Source organism: Phacochoerus africanus, chromosome 16 (assembly GCF_016906955.1).
Source record: "Phacochoerus africanus isolate WHEZ1 chromosome 16, ROS_Pafr_v1, whole genome shotgun sequence".
Lineage (NCBI taxonomy): Eukaryota > Metazoa > Chordata > Mammalia > Artiodactyla > Suidae > Phacochoerus > Phacochoerus africanus.
This window is the reverse complement of record NC_062559.1, coordinates 6,905,942-6,924,693: the sequence shown is the minus strand read 5'-3', so window position 1 is coordinate 6,924,693 and position 18,752 is coordinate 6,905,942. Positions and strand designations below refer to the sequence as shown.

General features: G+C 50.4%; 1 protein-coding gene across 2 annotated transcripts in view; it reads left to right on the top strand.

The window, feature by feature from the left end:
- CLCN1 (chloride voltage-gated channel 1) overlaps positions 1 to 18,537 on the top strand; it is a 38,926-nt gene extending 20,389 nt beyond the window's left edge. Inside the window, exons 13-23 of one of the 2 annotated variants that reach the window (XM_047763490.1) lie at positions 2,317 to 2,386; positions 2,551 to 2,661; positions 5,782 to 5,995; positions 6,240 to 6,373; positions 9,582 to 9,817; positions 10,103 to 10,214; positions 10,526 to 10,605; positions 10,860 to 10,898; positions 15,561 to 15,665; positions 15,761 to 15,847; positions 16,686 to 18,537. In XM_047763490.1, the coding sequence (XP_047619446.1) occupies positions 2,317 to 2,386; positions 2,551 to 2,661; positions 5,782 to 5,995; positions 6,240 to 6,373; positions 9,582 to 9,817; positions 10,103 to 10,214; positions 10,526 to 10,605; positions 10,860 to 10,898; positions 15,561 to 15,665; positions 15,761 to 15,847; positions 16,686 to 17,057 (1,560 nt within the window). In that variant the 3' untranslated portion in view covers positions 17,058 to 18,537. Of the gene's footprint in view, positions 1 to 2,316; positions 2,387 to 2,550; positions 2,662 to 5,781; positions 5,996 to 6,239; positions 6,374 to 9,581; positions 9,818 to 10,102; positions 10,215 to 10,525; positions 10,606 to 10,816; positions 10,899 to 15,560; positions 15,666 to 15,760; positions 15,848 to 16,685 lie in introns of those variants that run through there. The other variant, XM_047763491.1, reaches the window with a different exon arrangement.
- Positions 18,538 to 18,752: the final 215 nt, after the last annotated feature.

The window sequence follows — 18,752 nt, the reverse complement described above, 5'->3', positions numbered from 1 at the left end:
AACTTTATTACCTAGTATCCTCCTGAGTTCTCACTGCAGCCTGAGGTTCTGTCGAATTCTTGCCTGAACTTTCAAGGGAAGCGTCCAGATGAAGTCAACGCTGTGACGACAGGTCTCTGGTGTCCTAGGTCTCTGGAATGGGGTGTCTAAACTCTTGGGCGTTATTTAGGTCCCAGATCACTTGCCTGCATCATGCTTTCATGTGCTGATCGCTCAAAAAACGTGCTAGTCTCAAGTGTCTTTCTCTGTGAAGAGAATGCGAATTGGAATGCCATTCTCAGTAGGAGTTGATCACTTCAATGTCCTGTGATCCGGATACTGTTCTTACAGATTATCTTGGAAGATAATCTGAAGTTCATCCTTTGAAATCAGGCCCACTGGCCACCTTTTATCTGTATTACTGGAGCTTTTCAGATTAACCTGAACCCTCAAAATCCCCGATGGCTTTCATGTACTTATCTCAAGGAGATGGTGCTGAATAGTTCATGGGGGTCTCAAAATGTTCCCCATCAGGATCACTTAAGAAGCTTAAATTACAGGTGCCTAGAACTCTGTCTCCAGACATTTCAATGGGGTAGCATCCAGTAGCATCCCACAGTTTCGACAAGTCCCCCTGCAAGCATTCCTGTGATTTAAGCAAAAATTAGCTCTAAGATGCTTTTCTTGCTCTGCATGAAGCCCATGTGACCAGCCTCCTTCCCTCCCTCCCTCCCTTCCTAACTTCCCTACCCACCTGCATCCTACCGGCATCTGTTGAGCACTGTGCCGGTGCTGAGAGAAGGCGGTCTCTGATGCCTGCTTGTTACGCTCTCAAGGAATTCTCAGTCTGTATCCTCTTTATTAGTACATTTAACTTTGCACTCCTCTACCACTTTTTTTTTTTTTTTGTCTTTTTGCCATTTCTTGGGCCGCTCCCAGGGCATATGGGAGATTCTCAGGCTAGGAGTCTTATCAGAGCTGTAGCCACCAGCCTACACCACAGCCACAGCAACGCCAGATCCGAACCGCGTCCGCCACCTACACCACAGCTCACGGCAACGCCAGATCCTTAACCCACTGAGCAAGGCCAGGGATCGAACCTGCAACCTCATGGTTCCTAGCCGGATTCGTTAACCACTGAGCCATGACGGGAACTCCTCCTCTACCATTTTAAACAGTCACCTTCTAACATGATGATAGTGTATTTTGCCCCATCTCAGAGCTTCTAGGATGAAGCCTTCTCAGAGCCTTTGTCACTGCCCGTTGAAGTCAGCTCTGGCCCCAGGGACTCTCTCTAAGGTCAGACTGTTAGGAGATTTGTGTCTCATCAGTGTACAATAAAGCTGGTGCCGTTTTAAAATTGTAAATATTCTGATCCTGGCTACTTGTTTTGACCTTTGGCTGCTATCATCTTTCACCAAATTAGTTTAAGGTCCTCTTCTAAGATTGGCTTACTTATTTTGGAAGCGACATGTAAACCTATTGCTTAATTTATGTCATTATGTCTCATTTTTAAATTTCCTTTCCATGTATTTTGAAAGTTCAACCGCACCACTTTTCCCAGTCTGTTTCTAATTTGTTTGCATTCTTTGCTGCAGAAGGTACATAGTGCTTTTGCTGCCATCATCCCAACTTCTGTTGAAATACCGTTTTGGCCTTGGAGGTCTTTTCTGTTATCCTGGCTGATTGGCCTGGTTTCTCGATGTGTTTGCCCAGGACGGTCAGGACAGATCTGCTTTTCTGAGGCTTTGTTTAGAGTGATTTGGTGTTAAAGGAAGTGGCTCAGGCAGGACAGTCTTCACTCCAGGTTCCCTCCTGAGGTTTGCCATACAAGTGGCTTTGTAATTGACCCCACTGAAGCTCAATCAGTCACGTCACTGTGACTTTAAGGTATCTGCCGCTTGGATCTGGGGCTCTTTTTCAGAAACATAATCTGTCCAGAAAAAGATACCCCCCAGGTTCAAGAGCTTCCGGCTGTTCTGCAGAGGTGACCTGTTTGAGCTAAGGAGGATGCAGTGGGGTAGGGCCCTTTCTGAGGCATCGTCTGGGGTTTCTCTCCCAGCTGTAGATTGCCTAAAGGCAAATACTGTCACTCCAAGTAGGAGCCGTTTGGGGTAGCCGTCTGGACGAATCTTCCTACAGTGTTGTCTTTGGTGATCTCTTGCCCCGAGCGTTCCGTGCTTTTGGGTTCTGGAGGGAGGGTGACGGACAGATTGGCTGTCCCAGGAGTTCTGTAAGTTTCGAAGCAAGGAGGAGGAGGACAGCGGGAAGAGGGTTGAGTGTGTGTGTGTGTGGTGGGTAGGTGAGCGGGTATCCTGACTCCTCTTTTCACCCCAGTTCTGGATGTCCATCGTGGCCACCACTATGCCCATACCCTGCGGAGGCTTCATGCCTGTGTTTGTGCTCGGTAAGTTCTGCTGGGAAGCCTGGAGTCTCACTGATGGCTGAAACCTAGGGGACCAGGGAAATAAGGAAAGGCCGGAAATGCTGGGGGTTTGTACTCCGCCTTAGCACCCAAGGGGGCGCTGGCTCCGAAAGGAGAGCGGATGAGGACCTTGTGTCTCTGCCTAGGAGCTGCGTTCGGAAGGCTGGTGGGAGAGATCATGGCCATGCTCTTCCCAGACGGCATTTTATTTGATGACATCATCTACAAGATCCTACCTGGGGGCTATGCAGTAATTGGTGAGACACATCCCACCCTCCTGTAACCCCATCACCCTCCCTCAAACTCCCCCATGACATCTGCATCCCAGGCTACACAGTATGGTTTGACTGTAATGCTGTTTAATTCAACTTGTATTCATTGGCTCTGACTCTCATTAGCGCTTATTAAACATCTTGGAGCCCTTGTTTCTTCATGCAGAAAAGGAGTTCGGGGAGTTCATGTTGTGGCTCAGCGGTCACAAACCTGACTAGTATCCATGAGGATGTGGGTTCTATCCCTGGCCTTGCTCAGCGGGTTAAGGATCCGGAAATGGCCTGAGGTGTGGTGTAGGCTGGCAGCTGCAGGTCCTATTCAACCCCTAGCCCGAGACATTCCATATGCTGTGGGTGTGGCCCTAAAAATGCAATAAATAAATAAATAAATAAATAAATAAGACAAAAAAGAAAAAAGGACTTTGGGGGATTAAATGAGATACTAAGGATGAGAGCACCTAGGATCACCTCTGAATGTTTGGTAAGGGCTATTTCCTTTTCTTTCTTTCTTCTTTCCTTCTTTCTTTCTTTCCTTCTTTCTTTCTTTCCTTCTTTCTTTCCTTCCTTCCTTCCTTCCTTCCTTCCTTCCTTCCTTCCTTCCTTCCTTCCTTCCTTCCTTCCTTCTTTCTTTCTTTCTTTCTTTCTTTCTTTCTTTCTTTCTTTCTTTCTTTCTTTCTTTCTCTCTTTCTTTCTTTTCCTCAAAGAATTATGAAAACAGCAGTGTAGGTGACTGGCTTGAAGACTCCTGACCTGCAGATGGACTCATATTGATGGGACTTAAGAGCGTGTGGCCAAGGCTAAGAAACGTGGGCTCTGGACCCTTCCCCGTTTCTGGTCACCTGGATGACCATGGGATGAGTGAGCTGCCTTTCTGCACCTTAGTTTCTTTATTCTAAATTGACCAATATGGAGTTCCCGTCGTGGCGCAGCAGAAACGAATCCCACTAGGAACCATGAGGTTGCGGGTTCGATCCCTGGCCTCGCTCAGTGGGTTAAGGATCTGGCGTTGCCGTGAGCTGTGGTGTAGGTTGCAGACGCGGCTCGGCTCCCGCGTTGCTGTGGCTGTGGCGTAGGCTGGCAGCTGTAGCTCTGATAAGACCCCTAGCCTGGGAATCTCCATATGCTGCAGGTGTGACCCTAAAAGACGAAAGACAAAAAAACATAATAATAAAGTGACTGATGAGTTGTCTTACAGCCGTAACATCCTGAAACTCTAAGATCATCTTTTTCCATTAAAGCTGTAGTCCCATGCAACCAAAAGCCATGCCTGACCAAGTGGCCAGTATATTCCCCAGAACTGTTATGCTTCCTTCTTCCCTCCCTCCCCTCTTCCTTGAAATTCCATAACTTGCAAAGCCCTGCCTCCCTTTGATAGGGAACTAGCCAGCTTTATATGGCCACCTTCCTCCCCATCTCAGTTCTTTACAAAGACCTCTTTCCTCAGTAAGAGGCACCTGCTCCCACTCCCCACCTTCATGCCTCTCAGGTAGGATCCCCCCCAACCCCCATTCTCCCTGGCAGTCATTTCCCAGGATACATATCTGTTTATGTTCTGGAGTGTGTTTATGTGCCCCGTCCAGTAGAATCATTCCTCCCAATATTCCCTTTTGTGACTTTTTCTTGTTCCATTTTTATGTATGGCTTCCCCTGCATCTTTTCTTATAGAATATCTCCCCCATATTTAAATCAGACATACGGTTAATGCCCTAGGGACTATTTTGATTGGTGGGAAAAATGTAACCACAAACAAGTAAGGCAGATTCTATCTTCAAAGAGCTTATGGAATAGTAATATTTTAGATCTGTGAGGGCCTTAGAACTTACCTAATGACTCTTTCACCTTGGAGAGGAGAGTGTGGTGTTTTGGAAGAATTAAGTTTTATTCATACAGTTGAGAAATAGTAGAATCAGGATCGCATTGCTTCCAGTCCACAGCATGATTCTTGGGTTTTAACTAATCACTCACAAACTATGCTCTAAATGGGTTTTTCAGTGCTCGTCTAAAAGTGCTCCAGATGTTTAAAAGCATGAACTAGATAACACATCCCTATCTTCTTTTATAAACGAAAATTTGGGCACATACACAATTTTTGTACATTGCCAAAGGTCATAGAATGATATCGAGATGGTGATTTTTTTTTGTCTTTTGTCTTTTGTCATTTCAGGGCCGCACCCGTGGCATATGGAGGTTCCCAGGCTAGGGGTCGAATCAGAGCTGCTGCTGCCGGCCTACAGCACAGCCACAGCAATGCAGGATCTACAGTGCATCTGTGATCTACACCCCAGCTCACGGCAACACAGGATCCTTAACCCACTGAGCAAGGCCAGGGATCGAACCTGCGTCTTCATGGATGCTAGTCGGGTTCGTCAACCCCTGAGCCGAGATGGGAATTCCAAGATGGTGATCTAACAGTTCGGCATTCTAGCCCCTATCCTTTTAAAAACGTTTTGTTAGAGTATCGTTGACTTACTTACCATGTTGTGTTAGTTTCAGATATACAGCAAAGTGGGTCAGTTACACATACACATATATCCATTCCTTTTTGGTTTCTTTTCTCATAGAGGAAGAGTATTACGCAGTACTGAGTAGATTTCCCTGTGCTATACAGTAGGTCCTTGTTACGTTTGTATTCTATGTATAGTAGCGTGTATGTGTTAATCCCAGCCTCCTAATTTATCCCTTCCCCCAACGTTTCCCCTCTGGTAAACGTAAGTTTGATTTTGAAATCTTTGAGTCTATTTTGTGAATGAGTTCTTTTGTGTCATTTTTTATTAGAGTCCATACATTAGTGATCTCGTGATATTTATCATTTTCTTTCAAATTTATTTCACTTAGTGTGGCAATTTCTAGGTGCAAATGGCATTATTTCATTTTTTATGGCTGAGTAATATTCCACTGTATATGTACCACATCCTCTTTATCCATTCTTCTGTTGGTGGACATTTAGGTTTCTAGCCCCTACTCTTGACAAATGGTTATCTCGCAAGTATTGGCATTGCCCAGGGTCATGTCTCCCCACCCTATCATTCCCATCCTGTTCCCATGTAGCCTCCATGCAAGAATGGCAGCCATAACCCATGGGTACATTCCTGTGTCTCATTCTAGGAGCAGCAGCGCTGACTGGTGCAGTGTCCCACACAGTCTCCACAGCCGTGATTTGCTTCGAATTAACGGGTCAGATTGCCCACATCCTACCCATGATGGTGGCTGTTATCTTGGCCAACATGGTGGCTCAGAGCCTGCAGCCCTCCCTTTATGACAGCATCATCCAGGTCAAGAAGCTACCCTACTTGCCTGACCTTGGTTGGAACCAGCTCAGGTCAGGGGCACCAGCTGGAATTAGCTCAGACTTGATGGGGTTGGGGTGGGAGCTTCTGAGATTGAGAATGAGGTCAGGGTCAATGCCTGGAAGCACTGCTTTTTAACTTCCCTTTCTATTCCCATGTACTTAGTAAATATTAGGAATGATCAAATGCATGGCAAATCTCATGGGAGGGGTGAAAGGGGCTGCCAAGGGACAGGCATTTGGTGGGGCTAACCCCCCGTGCTTTCTCCCTCCATAGCAAATTTACAATCTTTGTCGAGGACATCATGGTACGTGATGTGAAGTTTGTCTCAGCTTCTTGCACGTATGGGGAGCTGCAAAACCTGCTCCAGACCACCACACTCAAGACTTTACCACTGGTTGATTCGAAAGGTCAGTGGGAAGGAAGGGACTGCAGACAGCGGAGTTAGTGACCTGAGCAAGGGCTCTGCAGGGCGGGGATGGCACCCTGGGGTGGGCTTCTCTGTAGGGGCCACCCGGACTGCTGCAGGACACCCAGCCTGTGCTTCTTAGGGAACTAGATCCACTTCAAGGAAGAAAAATCACAGCCCTAACACCAGCACAAGAAGACAGTTAAAAATCCAATTAGACAAATACAGTTGAGGAGTTCTTGTGGCTCAACGGGTTAAGAACCTGACTAGGAACCATGAGGATGTAGGTTCGATCCCTGGCCTCGCTCACTGGGTTAAGGATCCAGTATTGCCACAAGCTACCGTGTAGGTCACAGATGCCGCTCAGATCCTGCGTTGCTGTGGCTTTAGTGTAGGCCAGCAGCTGCCACTCCGATTGGATCCCTAGCCTGGGAACCTCCATATGCTGCAGGTGTGGCCTTAAAAAGAAAAAAAAAAGGAGAAGAAAAAATACAGTTGATTCTCATTATTCCTTGTTCTGTGAAGTCATCATGAACACGGAATTATAGGAACTATACTGAATCATTGCTCCTAGAGGGACTACAGGGTTAGGTTCCTGCAAGCCTCTGGTCACAACATTTTCTTCAAGTAATCAAAGCATGGACTTGTCTTGTGTTTGTTTCTCCTAAAAGACACCTTATTTACTATGTACTGTTCATTCATTAACATTGAACTCACCATGACCAACAGCACGTAGCTCCTAGCGGAACAAAGATTATCTAACACACGTATTTTCTCCATAAGGCACATCATGGCCTTCTTACTCGAGGGCAATTTTAAACAGCAAAGTGACCAACACGAAACACAAAAATGAAAAAAAAAAAAAGTGGCCTTCAATGGACCATGAACCATGAAAGGGACACTTGTTTATAATATGAAAGCTGGGGGGAAAAAATAGAGTGTCACTTTATTTAATCTCAGCTGGGAACATGTGCATGGGGCAGCTCTGATTTTTTTTTTTTTCTTTTGCTGCTTTGCACGTGTGTAAGAATGACTGAGAGAGCACCACAAGTACTGATTTGAGGTTACAAATATAGTGGGGCCAGTAGGTGAATTGGAAAATAGGGAATCTGGAGTTCCCGTCATGGTGTAGCAGAAACGAATCTGACTAGGAACCATGAGGTTGTGGGTTTGATCCCTGGCCTTGCTCTGTGGGGTAAGGATCCGGTGTTGTCAAGAGCTGTGGTGTAGATCGCAGACACAGCTTAGATCTGGCGTTGCTGTGGCTGTGGTGTAGGCTGGCTGCTACAGTTCCAATTAGACCCCTAGCCTGGGAACCTCCATATGCCGCAGGTGCGGCCCTAAAAAGATAAAAAGACAAAAAAGAAAAATTGAAAATAGGGAATCTGTGAATAACGAGGCTCAGCTATAATCTTACGGCCTCGTATGTGGTTCTCTCTGCTGCTTGCCTAAACGATAGCTGTTCTCTAGTGCCCAACTTGGAGAGCAGATGAAACTGTTCCACTTGAAGGAATGAATGGGTTCAATGAGCAGTGATTTCACCTCCTTCCCCGTCCTTTCTACCCATCTTTGGCACTTAATCCTGTTCTGTGTAATTTCTTTTTTCTTTTTTTTCTTTTTGGTTTTTAGGGCTGCACCCCCAGCATATGGAAGTTCCTGGGCTAAGGGTCAAATTGGAGCTGCAGCTGGGACCTGCAGCACAGCTCACAGCAACACCAGATCCCTGATCCACTGAGCGGGGGCCAGGGATCAAACCCACATCCTCATGGGTACTAGTAGGATTTGGTTCTGCTGAGCCACGACTGGAATTCCACTGTATTATTTCTCATTATGATTTATATATCTGTGTCGTCTTCCTCCCTAGACTGGGCATCCCCTGAGGGAAGAGATTGTAAGGCCTCCTTGTAGGTATTTACTAGGTAGTAGATAAATACTTGTCTAGTGTTTGAATTACTGTAATAGGGGAGTTCCCGTCGTGGCGCAGTGGTTAACGAACCCGACTAGGAACCATGGGGTTGCGGGTTTGATCCCTGGCCCTTGCTCAGTGGGTTAACGATCCAGCGTTGCCGTGAGCTGTGGTGTAGGTTGCAGACGCGGCTCGGATCCCGCGTTGCTGTGGCTCTGGCGTAGGCCAGTGGCTACAGCTCCGATGAGACCCCTAGCCTGGGAACCTCCATATGCCGCAGGAGCAGCCCAAGAAATAGCAAAAAAGACCAAAAAAAAAATGAATTACTGTAATAGGGAGAATCATGTAGGGCCATTCAGAGCCTTTTTTTTGTTGTTGTTGTTTGTTTGTTTGTTTGTTTGTTTAGGGCCGCACCTGCAGCATACGGAAGTTCCCAGGCTAGGGGTCAAATCGGAGCTATACCTGCTGACCTACACCACAGCCACAGCAACACCAGATCTGAGCCACATCTTCAGCCTACACCACAGCTCATGGCAATGCCAGATCCTTAACCCACTGAGTGAGGCCAGGGATCGAACCCGCAACCTCATGTTCACTAGTCGGATTCATTTCTGCGGCGCCACAATGAGAACTTCCATCCCCCAAAGGACCCTTGAGGTTCATGCTGACACCCCACCCCTACTTCTTATTGGAACAGGGGTACAGCTGATTGGGCTGCAGAGATTTCACAATAATGGCTAAGACCTAATGGTAAGATTTGTCTCAATAACACTGCTACAGTCTTAGGGCCCTAAAAGTTAATTAAAATGTTAATTATAGTAGCAGAATCCCAATAAATAGATAAGACCCTCCCAGAAAAAGTAGGCATTTTGTTTATACCGAGAAGGACCAGAGTAGTTAAGTGATTAAATAGCAGATTTCCTTGTAGACTCCTTTCAAAGGATATTCACATCTCAGTCTATGCGAATGGTTTATAATATTTCTTTTTGGGAGACAGGCTTGATGAGCCTGTTTTCACACCAAGTTCACCTATTTGCAAACAGTCCATGTAAGGGCTGCATCAAAATAAGTACAAATTAGCACCAATTAGTGTCCCGTCATTTGGGGCTCTAAATGCCAAACGGATGAAATAAAAGGGAATGAGTGAGGTCAATCCTAGAAGACTTTTGAAATGAGTTTATGGGGAGAGAAAGAACTGAAAAAAGAGATGGGGTGCTGGGCTTCTGTCCCTGATGCCACCCTGCCAAGGGGGGTCTGGGGGACGGTATTGAGCTGCCCTCAGGCTGAGCTTGGATCCCCCCAGATTCCATGATCCTGCTGGGCTCCGTGGAGCGGTCAGAACTGCAGTCCCTCTTGCAGCGCCACCTGTGCCCTGAGCGGAGGCTGCGGGCGGCCCAGGACATGGCCAGGAAGTTGTCTGAGCTGCCCTTCGATGGCAAGGCTGGGGTGGGGCGCCGTGGCGTCTGGCCGCAGGGGCGCCCTGAGTCCTTCGCCTTTGTGGATGAGGACGAGGATGAGGATGTCTACGGGAAGCCCGAGGTGAGCGGGCTGGCAAGGGCTGGGACACAGAATAGGTGGGGACCGAGGAGACATCGGAAGAGGGAGGAAGGATGCTGATCATTGCCAATCAGTCAGGGTCTCCGACTCCAGGGACTGGAGGAGATAAAGTTGCAAATAACGGTACCCTGAGAATTCAGAGAGCCGTAAGGATGTGTGAATTTGGGAGAAGAATAGAGTTAGTTTTCCCAGGACACCAGCTCGCAGAGGCAGGCAAGTGCCAGGTAGGCTCTTTCTTCGACTGAGGATTTTTACTCTTCCTTACAGCCCTCTCCTTTGACTCCTCCTCTTCCCTTTTCCACTGCTCCACTGCATCCTGAAGAGCCCAATGGGCCCCTGCCCAGCCCCAAGCTGCAGCCGGAAGCACCAGAGCCTGCAGGTGAAGATTCTCCCATCATGCACCCTCACACCTTGTGGGTTATCTCTGGGTGCTCCTCAGCCTAAGGGCTCCGACTGGGAGGAGGGGCGAGGCTGTGGACGATGGGAGGGGGGTCTCTGTGTTACTGCCCCAAGGCGCGGGGGCAGGGGCTGGGTTAGGAGGGGAGAGGAGCAAGTGTCTCTGGAGGTGAGGAACCTGGGAGTATGGACCTTTTGAACCCAGTGTCAGGGACCACACGGAGCCCCTGCCCGCTTCCTCCCAGGAGGGACATTGCTTTGTTTCCACTTCCATCCACCCACCCCTCCTCTCAGGTCAAAGACCCTCTGTCTTTCGGACCCTGCTGCGCTGCTTGCTGGGCAGAGCTCGTCCCACAAAGAAAAAACCCACCCAGGTGAGGGGAGCGGTGTTGGGGTTGGAGGATGTGGGAAAGGGAGCCTGTCTTTGAGGAATGAGAAACCCACAGTCCATAAGTCAGGAGGGAAGAGGTCCCATCCCACCATGGAAGAAAAGCTTCATCCAGTGGGAGGGATGATGGGTTGGAAAGAGGCATCTGGGGCGCTTCCTAATGGAACCACAGCCATCTCTCCTTGTGGTTCCATTAGGAAGACGAGCGCAGGCACTAGGACCCATGTCTTTCTTCTCTAGGAGCCAGTGGATTTAGTGGATAACATGTCCCCTGAAGACGTAAGTAAAGGAAGGAGCAGTCTGGGTGGGTTGTTTTGGCGAATGAAGTTATTGCTCATTTTTGTCTGACCTTTCACTGTGTCGTAAGAATGAGATGCGCGTTTGGGCAGGAGAGCGAGCTGAGAAGTTGGGAATGAGGTGTGACTGCGAAGACAGGGCACCTTGTTTGAGACTGGGGACTGTCCTTGGGGTGCTGTCCTTGGGGTGGGGGACTGTCTTCATTTCAGGAGAGAAAGTTTTGAGCCTCCAGGTATAGATGGGTCCATGGTGCTAGGATGAGCCTTCGATCTTTTACTTATTTATTTATTTGTCTTTTTGAGCCACACCTGCAGCATATGCAGGTTCCCAGGCTAGGGGTTGAATCAGAGCTGCAACTTCCAGCCAACACCACAGCCACAGCCACAGCAACGTGGGATCCAAGCCATGTCTGTGACCTACACCACAGCTCATGGCAACCCCGGATCCTTAACCCATTGAGTGAGGCCAAGGATCGAACCCGCATCTTCATGGATACTACTTGGGTTTGTAACCTGCTGAGCCACAATGGGAACTCCTGGGGGCAAATATTGATAGTGGTGCCTTGTTGGGACTAATGCCTGTTTCCCCAAAGAGGAAATCAAGCCTTTAGTGGGGCTGGTTGTGTCGGGGTGATGGGAGCAGGCGGTTGAACTCTGCTGACGAGGACTAACCCCGGGGTGTAGAGACACCAACAAAGCGCATTAGCAACCCTTCCATCTAGTAAAAGAACGCAGCCTTGCTGCGAAGGCCAAAGGGTAGAGCTTTAAAAGTATGTAGCTGACAAAATATCATCATGTGCATTATTTTTAAAGAAGCATCTATTGTATATCCAGAATATACATTCACTAAAAATTAAAAGTACTCAGGGTTGGAGTTCCCTTATGTCAAAACGGGTTAAGGGGAGTTCCTGTTGTGGCTTAGTGGTAACAAACCCAAATAGTGTCCATGGAGATGCAGGTTTGATCCCTGGCCTCGCCAGTGGGTTAAGGAGCTGGTGTTGCCGTGAGCTGTGGTGTAGGTTGCAGACAAGGCTTGGATCCAGCATTGCTGTGGCTGTGGTGTAGGCCGGAAGTTGCAGCTCTGATTCAACCCCTAGCCTGGCAACGTCCATACTTTGCAGGTGCAGCCCTAAAAAGAAAGAAAAGAAAAAAATTGGGTTAAGGGTCTGGCACTCTCATTGCTGTGGCTCTGGTGGCAGCTGTGGCTCACGTTCTGTCCCTGGCTTGGAAACTTCCACAGGCTCCAGGTGCGGCCAAAGGAAAAAAAGTACTCAGGGTTGGAGGCGGGGGGTAGTGAGTGACAACAGAAAAAGGCAGTCTTCCCCGTCTCCTCTTGACATTCCCACCACACACATGTTTCTGATAAATGATCTGAAGAATCTAAGGAGGAGTCCCCGTTGTGCTGTAATAGGATCAGTGGCATCTCTGCAGCTCTGGGACACAGGTTCCACCCCTGGCCCAGATCCGCCAATGCCGCAGCTGACACATAGCTCACAACTGTGGCTCTGATCTCGTCCATGGCCTGGAAACTTCATATGCTGAGAGGCAGACCAAAAAAAAAAAAAAGGAAAAAAAAGAAAAAGAAGGAAGTTTCCATTGTGGCTCAGCAGTAACAAACCTGACTAGTATCCATGAGGACCTGGGTTCAAGCCCTGGCCTTGCTCATTAGGTTAAGGATCTGGCATTGCCATGAGCTGTGGGGTAGGGCGCAGATGTGGCTTGGATCTGGCATTGCTGTGGCTGTGGTGTAGGCCTTCAGCCACAGCTCCCGATTCGACCCCTAGCCTGGGAATTTCCATATGCCTAAAAAGACAAAAGAAAAAAAAGAAAAAGAAAAATCAAATGGATAATCACCGAGGAAAAACCCCAAATTCTTGCTTCTGCTCACAAATAGGAGTCAGATGGGTCATAACTACAATTAAGCAATACCGTATTAGGGTACTGAAACTAATAATACTGTTTTGTTTTGTTTTTTAATGGCTGTACTCACAGCAACGAAGTTCCTGGGGCCAGGGATTGCATCTGAGCTGCAGCTGTGGCAACACTGGATCCTTTAACGCACTACACCCAGGCCGGGGATCAAACCTAGGTCTCTGTAGCGACCCGAGCCACTGCAGTCAGATTCCTTTTTTTTTTATTATTTGGTCTTTTTGCCATTTCTTGGGCCACTCCCGCGGCATATGGAGGTTCCCAGGCTAGGGGTCCAGTCGGAGCTGTAGCCACCGGCCTATGCCAGAGCCACAGCAACGCAGGATCCGAGCCAAGTCTGCAACCTACACCACAGCTCATAGGCAACGCTGAATCGTTAACCCACTGAGCAAGGGCAGGGACGGAACCCACAACCTCATGGTTCCTAGTCGGATTCGTTAACCACTGTGCCACGACAGGAACTCCTGCAGTCAGATTCTTAACCCACTTTGCCACAGCATGAACTCCCCAATACTTTTTAAAAAATATCCCAAGGAGAGAAGGCCAGCTAGTGAGGTTATGTCATGACTCCTGGAAATAAAATGCACCCAGGGGTAAAAAGAAGATAGACGGTATATTTTTAGCTGATGTCTTTCTCAAGGAAGGCTTTAGGCAGCTCTCAGTGCCCAAGGGATCCACTGAGACATTTTGGAGAGATCCAATTCAATAGGAGTCCCACTTCAGGATATTTTGAACACTATTTTCCGACTAGATCAAGATGACCCCCTTGGCAATATCAATATGATCCCTCTGGGAAGCATCAAAGAACTCAACTCTGGGTCACCAGATGTCCTGGCTGGGACTTGTTGAATCCTGCTGCCCTGTCAGGAATACACACAGTTAAGAGCCCCGGTTTGTTCCTGATGCTGAGCTGTTTGAAGCGGTGGGACCCAGAGCACGCAAAAGCTGGGGGTCCCGGATCACGCTCAGCAGTCAAGGTCAGAAGCCCGCTTCTGTGCAGTCTTGGGCAAACACTTGAGCATTCTCTGCCTCGGTTCCTTCATCTGTAACATGGAGATGCCCGTAGGGTTGTTGGCGAGGACGAAATGAGTAAAGACATGTCAACCAATTCGAATAGCACTTGGCACAGGAGAAATCCTTGGTGCACGTGCGCTGGAAATGAAGAGATGCTGCTACTGTTGTTCCCAAGGGAAGGCAAAAGTGGAACCAGGGAGGCAAGAAGTGATCATGGAAGGGCCCAGGAGGACAGGACCCACCAAACCAGGGCTGGCGAGTGTCTGGCCTCTTGTCCTAGCAGGAAGTCCTCCCTGCAACATCCCTGCTACGGGGTCATCCATCCTGTGTCAGGAGAGCTGCCCAACTTTGTGTGAACCTTTGTTCAGGGAAGGTGAGCATTTAGAGGAAGTGCGATCACTGTCTAGAAAAAAGCAGGACAGGACAGATGAGGAGACTAGCACTGTGGACCCAAACTGGACCTGAGAATCAGGGCTTCGGTGATATCCTCGGCAGCCTGAGAGGTATAGCAGGGGACAGATAGTAAAACAGAGAAAGTAGTGTCTCCTTCAGAGGAGACTACCTGGAAAGAGAATAAAGGTGTTCCCATCGTGGCTCAGCAGTAACAAACCCGACTTGTATCCATACGAACACAGTTTCGATCCCTGGCCTCGCTCAGTGGGTTAAGGATCCTGTGTTGCTCTGGGCCGTGGTGTAGGTCACAGATGCGGCTCGGATCCTGCGTTGCTGTGGCTGTGGTGTAGGCCGGCAGCTATAGCTCTGATTTGACCCCTAGCCTGGGAACCTCCATATGCCATGGGTGTGGCCCCAAAAAGACCGAAAAGAGAGAGAAAGATTACAGAAAATTTGAAATTCATTTATGAGAGCCAGAGTGGTACTAGATTATTTGAAATCTTGGGGATTTTGGTGTGCAAATCTAAGATCCAGAGGTCAGCTGGACCTTGCACCTTAATGCTTCGGTCATAGACAAAACAAAGCAGTATAAACCAGACACACACCCCAAAACGGCTTGTCAGAGTCTTGTGTATGGCCTTTCAACTCAGTACAGCCCTTCACACCCAACAAAGCTTCACCGTGACCTGCTATGTAAAAGGCCAGTGTGCTGATTTCTCCCCAACACGCAGCAGTGGATGCCACATGACCCCTGGAGGAGTTCCATCCAGTGGGCAGAGCGAGGGCAAATGCCCATGGAAGGAGCAGGAGCCATGCCATTTCTGAAAAAGTGCACCCAGCAGCGCTCTGGGGGGCAGAGCACTGACCAGGCCTTTGGGGAAACCCAGGCCAGCAGGTGCAGAGTAGAAGCACGCCTGGCTTGACTGGAGCCCTGGGGATTACAGGAGTAGCAAAAAATAAGACTGGAAGGATGGGTTGGAAAGAACAAGCATTTGGGACACCCGGAGTGGAAGATGGTGGGTTCTGAGCGCCTGAGGGTGAAGGTTGCTTGGGAGCCTCGGGAGGGCAGAGACTGGTTCCCCCCTCTGGGGGAGCTGGGATTGTTCATTGCACACAGCAGGCTTCTGGGCCAGGGCCAGGAGGGCCGTGCAGGGCCAATGCCTTGGATCTGGGGTTGAAGGGAGATAGGAAAATTCATTGCACACAGCAGGCTTCTGGGCCTGGGCCAGGAGAGCTGTTTGGGGTCAAGACCTTGGATCTGGGGTTGAAGGGGCTCTGATACTAGCTGAGGGCTCTTCTCTGCCGGCAGATTGAGGCCTGGGAGCGGGAGCAGCTGAGCCAACCTGTCTGTTTTGACTGCTGTTGTATCGACCAGTCCCCCTTCCAGCTGGTGGAGCAGACGTCTCTGCACAAGGCAAGTTCCTGCCCACCGCTCACGGAGCCGGGCTGCTGGGAGGGCTGGCCGGCGGGGCGCTGGCCCTGCGCTGACCTGCTGCTCTTGCCCCGCAGACTCACACTCTGTTCTCGCTCTTGGGCCTCCACCTTGCTTATGTGACCAGCATGGGGAAGCTCAGGGGTGTGCTGGCCTTGGAGGAGGTAAGAGCCACGTGTCCCATTTGAGCAGCAGGACGAAGGGGGTGGGCAAAGGATAAGGGGTGAGGTGGGACAGGGATGGTGTTAACATCCGGTGGGGGGGAGGCCAGATTTTCCTCCTGTTTCTCAGGCAGAGACTTGGAGGGGGTGGGGTGCAGCCAGTGGGAGGGAGAGGGGACGGCAAAGGCTATGTGGCCCCTGATCTTCCAACGATGGCATAGGTTCGGGATGGGGGTTCCGGGCGTGGGTCATGGTTTCGTAGGGGGCGGGGTGCAGGGAAGAAGAAGAGATGAGAAAAAGCTGAAGAAGGACTTGGGTCAGGGGTCTTGGGATTCACTGCTCTGCAGGTGGGGCTTCTTGTCCCTCTCGTCCCATTTTCCCTTTTCCTATCTTCTCCCATGGACTCCTCCATCCCAAACATCTTTCCTGCCACTCTCTCTCTCTCCATCTTTTCCATTCCATTCCCTTCCCTTTCCTTTTTTTTTTTTCTTTTTGCTATTTCTTGGGCCACTCCCACGGCATATGGAGGTTCCCAGGCTAGGGGTCAAATCGGAGCTGTAGCCGCCGGCCTACGCCACAGCCACAGCAACACGGAATCTGAGCCACGTCTGCGACCTACACCACAGCTCACGGCAACGCTGGGTCCTTAACCCACTGAGCAAGGCCAGGGATCGAACCCGCAACGTCATGGTTCCTAGTCGGATTCATTAACCACTGGCCACGATGGGAACTCCTCCCTTTCCTTTTATTGTCTGTCCCTCTCTCTGTTTCTCTCTCTGCTTCATCCTCTTTACTTCCTCACTGTGCACCCTCCTTGTCCTTCCCTCTGCCCCCTCCGCAGCTCCAGAAGGCCATCGAGGGGCACACAAAGTCCGGGGTGCAACTCCGCCCACCCCTTGCCAGCTTCCGGAGTACCACTTCGACTCGAAAGACTCCTGGGGGCCCGCTCCCTCCTGCAGAGGCTTGGACCATGCCTGATGATGGAACTGGGGCCACTAGTGCAGGGGATGCAGCTCCTGACTCCCCAGAGACCCCTGTGCCATCCCCATCCCCAGAGCCCCCTCTCTCCCGGGCTCCGGCCAAGGCAGAGAGCGAGCTGGAGGAGCTGGAGCTGGCGGAGAGTCCGGGGCCGGAGGAGGAGCTGGCTGACATCTTGCAGGGCCCCAGTCTGCGTCTCACCGACGAGGAGGATGAGGACGAACTGATCCTTTGATCGTCGCCTGGCCCTCCTCATCGATGGTCCAGAGACCCAGGCTAGAGGGTGGGCCTGTGGGGGAGAGGGTATTTCCTAAAGTGGGAGAGATCGCACCCCCCAACAGCCAGCCCCTCCCAGGAATTAAGAAACGTGAGAGTGATAACATTGGAGCAGGAGCCAGAGTTTAGGCAGGGAGTAGCCTCGGTCAATTATTTGGGCCATGTCCCTCCATCCTCAGACAGGTGGTGGTTCTACGCGCTGTGAAGGGCCCTTGATATTCCAGGGGCTTCCTGAGTCTGCCTGTGCGTGGGTGGGGAGCACCTGCCTCTCTCTGGCTCCCCTAGTCAGCCCGCAGTCTCCCTGCATTCTTGTCCCAGTGCCTTCCTGGCCTTGCGCATCAGTCTCTCCAGAGGGTAGGTGAAGGGAGGCCCGGGATGACAGGGGCCCCGCCAGGGCCATGTTGGAGGAAGAGATGGGACCACCTCCTGGCCTCATGGACTGACGGCCCCAGGGTATACTCACAAAGCGCCCACAGTCCCTTCTCTCGGGGCCCCCACCCCATCCTCCACTCGCCCACAGCCACTCCCGAACACTGCCTCCCGACACCATCCTGGCTCCCACTGCCTGTCCGCAGACAAGGCCATTACTAGCAAGGCCAGAGGCCAGTCCCATTTCCTTCTGCTTGGTCCTCCAGTCGAGCAGGGGAAGTTGGGTAAAGAGACCACTGGGGAGAAGAGCCTGGGAGTGGAGTGGGCACTTGCGGGCAGGCAGGCCTCCGGCTCCAGTGGATTCACTTAACTCCTGGCAGAAGTTCCTCCATCTCACATCACCGCTTCCTTGCCCTCCAGTTTCCAGGTCGCTCCCTCTCCTACTGTAGTCTGTCCTGACCAAGGGTCAGCTCTTGACCTTGAGCTGTTCTAGCTGGGGCTTCTCCAGCCGGGAACCAGGACCCAGGGCAGCTGGGCCACTAGTTCACCCAGGTACACACAAGCCCTTCGTAGGGACTTTGTGTTCCCCCTCTGGGGTTCACTGCCAAGACGGGAGACCCATTCAATCTTCCCACACCGGGGAAGTCAGATCCTTATCCTTCCCAAGCCAGTGACAGGGAGTCTGCTATTGCCCTGCCTTTCCTAGGAGCCTTTTCTGAGCAGCCAGGACCCCCTGCTCCCACACCCAAGGCTTTTGTCCCTCCCTCCCTCCCTCTGTGCCTGGTTTCGTTCTGCAGGGATGCTTCCTTCCCAGGCAGCCTCGTCCTCCCCACCCTGTGCCCAGTCTCCGTCATCCCCCCAATAAGACACTCATAGCCGCTGAAGGTGCCACCACATTCTGTTTAGTGCCATCAAACACAGCCCGGAGCCCTCTCCAGCAGTACCTCCCTTCTGCCTCCCCAGGCCAAGAGAGAGGCTGCAGCCTGGGGAGGGAGACTGGCAGTGGACCTCGGAGCCCGTGCCCATGTGTATATAATCTATAGTATTTATATATGTTATTTATATATCATTCTCTCTGTAATATATGTCATAGAATCTCTCTTGGGCCTGGGGTGGAAATTTCCCATTAAGAAAACATGCTAAGACTGGCCGTAAAAATGGACGTTCCCCAGACCTGGAAGACGGAGTAGGAGACGCACAGGTGGGGGGCAAGGAGGGGTGGCAAACTCATTGGCCAAGGTCCCCTCCTCAACAGGAGGATGAGAAAAGGAAGGGGTGGGGGCGG